Source organism: Triticum dicoccoides, chromosome 2A (assembly GCF_002162155.2).
Source record: "Triticum dicoccoides isolate Atlit2015 ecotype Zavitan chromosome 2A, WEW_v2.0, whole genome shotgun sequence".
Classification (NCBI taxonomy): Eukaryota; Viridiplantae; Streptophyta; class Magnoliopsida; order Poales; family Poaceae; genus Triticum; species Triticum dicoccoides.
The window spans coordinates 146,762,732-146,765,739 of NC_041382.1; the positions used below are offsets into that span (position 1 = coordinate 146,762,732).

A 3,008-nucleotide genomic window follows, 5' to 3' on the forward strand; every position below is an offset into this window, starting at 1 on the left:
CCATGTGAAAACCCTGCTCTCGGCTAGTTGCCAAGGCCGGCGATGGTGGCGTTCTTCTGCGCCATCCTTTTTTTGAAGGCATCGCCGTGGAGAAGCTCCAAACCTCTATCCGCTACCTCCGGGGAAACCTAGATCAGTCGATCGGATAACGGTGGTGCTCTTGTGTCGTTCTTCCCTTGAGGGCATTATTCTTGGAGGTGTTCTTTAGCTCGAGGGACCAGTGGACGGTTTCAGCGGTGGAGTGGTATTTCATGTGACGCATCTACGACGTGGAGTCTCGAAGGCATGGCACAGCAAGGTCTCGACAACGAATGTGTGATGATGGACACACGTAAGGAGGTTGCGTTGTCGGGCGCAGTTGTGGCATCGACTATAGGCCTTGCGAGGTCGATGCTTAGGTACATATTTTGAAGATGGATCCATGGAAAACGACGGTGGCAACCTCTGCATCGTGTGCATGTGGTGACCACTGAGAGTGCGCCGGACCCGTGGGTCACCCAGACCCGAAAGTGCGGCTTGGTGTTGGGGCCTTCAGTTATGTTGGGCTTTGGTGTGAGGTCTAGGTATGCGGCTCAAACAATCTGCACCCCTTGATCAAGTTGATAGGAGTAGCGAGAGATATTGCCGAGATAATGGGCTTAGACTTATTGATGTACTTTGTAAGGTCTTGATGAATAATTAATAAAATTGTTGCATGCGTCGCCCTGGTGGTGCAGAAGAGGCCGAGGGTCATCCTCTTTTGAAATAAAATAAACCAGAAGATCAGATATTGAGCATGATGCCTAAAAACCTCGCATATTTACAAGCATAACTGAAAGCTGAATCGAGTCAGGAGATAATGTTCGTACTTCTGTACAACCTGATTAAGTAAAGTTTATCATGCGTAGATTTCCATCGTGCGATTGAGATAAACATAACCAAGATGAAGCGATATATTGTACTAGCGGGTTAAAAAAATAGAGCTCGGTATTTGTGCCTTGGTGGTGACTGGGGAAAGGCCCCTTGGATGCAGGATGCATAACCAAGCAACTCGCTACCGCTTGCACTTGTTGCAGTAATGGGTTAGCGCGGACACCTTGGATGCACATCTGTAGCAGAAGCTGCTTCCACACCTAAAACAAATCAAACAAGGGAGCCGCAAATCATTTCACATTTGTCAAGTACAGCAGTGAGCGATCTGTCAGGAGTTGTAATCTGATCCGTACCTGCATTTGATGTAGTTGCATCCTTCCGATTTCTCCACGTACATCCTGCACTTGGGGCACCGCTGCCACCTCTGCCGTCCGGCGAGCCTCCTCAGCAGGAGGTCCTCCCGGCCGCGCTCGTCCTGCCCGAGCTCCTGAAACTCCTTGCACCCGACCCCGGCGTGCCACGGAGCGACGCACCGGGCGCAGAACAGCCTGTGGCAATGCGGGCACTCGGCCTCCACGATCGCTGCCGCACCGGCCTCACCATCGGCGAGAAGAGGCGCCGAGCATTCCTTGTACGGGCAGTACACCCTTTTGGCGCCGAGCAAAGACTCGCACAGTAGGAAGCCCCACTTGTCGAGCAGGTCCGAGGAGATGATGCCCATGCAGCTCTCCGGCTCGACGGCGCCCTCCTTGCAGCCGGGGTCGGGGCATTTGACGCGGGCGACGTTCTCGCCCAGCTTAGCCGCGACGTACTGGGCGACGCAGCCCGAGCAGAAGGCGTGGCCGCACGAGCCCACGCTGAACTTGAGGGTGCCAGGCACCGTCTCCATGCAGATGGCGCAGTCGAAGAGCTCGCGGTGGCCGTCGCCGTCGCCGTCGACCACCGACGCGTCAACACCGGTCAACATGGGGTCGATGGGCGATACGATGAACGTCTCTGGCCTGGGTACACGAGGTGATATTGAAAATTGAGTTCGTTGCGCCGATCAAATACATCTCCGCTCCGTGCCGCAGTACGATTACGAATGAATCAAGCGCAGGGGAGTAAATAAAACTGACCACACAACGAACACGACCATCGTCATCGCCACGGCGAGGCCCCAGCAGCACCATGCCTTTGCTCGCCCGCTCAGACCCTTCTCATCTGCAGGAGAAGGGCACACGGCGAGCGGGGACACGTCGAGGACCGTCTTGCCCGGGTTGGCCTCTTCGTCGGCGCCGCCCCTTCGGTAGCACATGGCCGCCGTGCCGGCCGCAGCGGTGACGTTGTTGCCGGCCAAGGCCCCGCTCCGGCTCTCGGGCACGAGGCCTTTGAACGGCTGCTCCTCGGCGGAGAAGACGGCGAGGAGAAGAAGGGCCGTGAAGGGGACGGCCCCGGCGGACGGCATTGCGCTTCTCCCACTCCGTCGTCGCGTGTGCTAGTCGTGTGCTTGGTTCGGTTGGATCTGGGTTCAGGTTGAGCTATATCCGCGTATCGCGCGCGTGCACGTATCCGCGTGAAACGGAACCCCTCGAAACTCGTCGCCGGTGGAGAATTATGATCCATCGGGTCCTGTGCCATGCCAAGGAGGCAAAAGATTGGTCGTCTCCTTGTGGAATGAACGTGATGAATCGTGTCGTCGTTGCGTGGCTTTCACTATTAATTGATCCCATGCACGTTCCGCTGCTACTAGTTTTTCTCAAGTACAACAATGACGTATAATATTTTTATAGAAGGAAAGATAGTTAATTACAAGAACCCGTCTTCGCATCGAACAAATGAGAATCGATACTCCAACACCTAACTCCGATGCATCCTAAGCTAACTTCTCACAAATCTTTGTAGACCTCCTACACCTATCCCCGCAGCTCGCCATTCTGCGATCTCAGCCAGCACCAAGATGGGTATGAGAGACACCGGTCCATCCTGTTGAACACCCTGACATTTCTTTGCTTCCAAAGGATCCATGCCACCGCGTTGATTAAAGTGTCAAAGCCTCTCCTATCAGCTCGAGTGAACTTCTTTCTTTCCCTAAGCCACCGAGCTGAGAATGCGTCCACTTGGGCCGTTCCTTGCACATTTAGTCTAAGGAGGTCGAACACACTCTGTGCCACACT

At 54.7% G+C, this 3,008-nt stretch overlaps 1 protein-coding gene across 1 annotated transcript; it reads right to left on the reverse strand.

Moving 5' to 3' along the window:
• Positions 1 to 802: 802 nt before the first annotated feature.
• On the reverse strand, positions 803 to 2,299 carry LOC119359184 (E3 ubiquitin-protein ligase RNF144A-like). The gene is made up of 3 exons (XM_037625488.1): positions 1,971 to 2,299; positions 1,206 to 1,853; positions 803 to 1,112 (listed from the first exon to the last, which is right to left on the reverse strand). The coding sequence occupies exons 1-3, from the start codon at positions 2,297 to 2,299 to the stop codon at positions 1,034 to 1,036; spliced, it is 1,056 nt and encodes a 351-aa protein (XP_037481385.1). The 3' UTR covers positions 803 to 1,033.
• Between the last annotated feature and the right edge of the window lie 709 nt (positions 2,300 to 3,008).

Bases quoted from the DNA above. Each gene is read 5' to 3' on its own strand.
- LOC119359184 (XM_037625488.1), bottom strand. From the start codon at position 2,299: ATGCCGTCCGCCGGGGCCGTCCCCTTCACGGCCCTTCTTCTCCTCGCC. The intron at 1,854-1,970 runs GTCAGTTTTATT...TCGTGTACCCAG, and splicing joins ATGGTCGTGTTCGTTGTGTG to GCCAGAGACGTTCATCGTAT. The intron at 1,113-1,205 runs GTACGGATCAGA...GATTTGTTTTAG, and splicing joins TGCAACTACATCAAATGCAG to GTGTGGAAGCAGCTTCTGCT.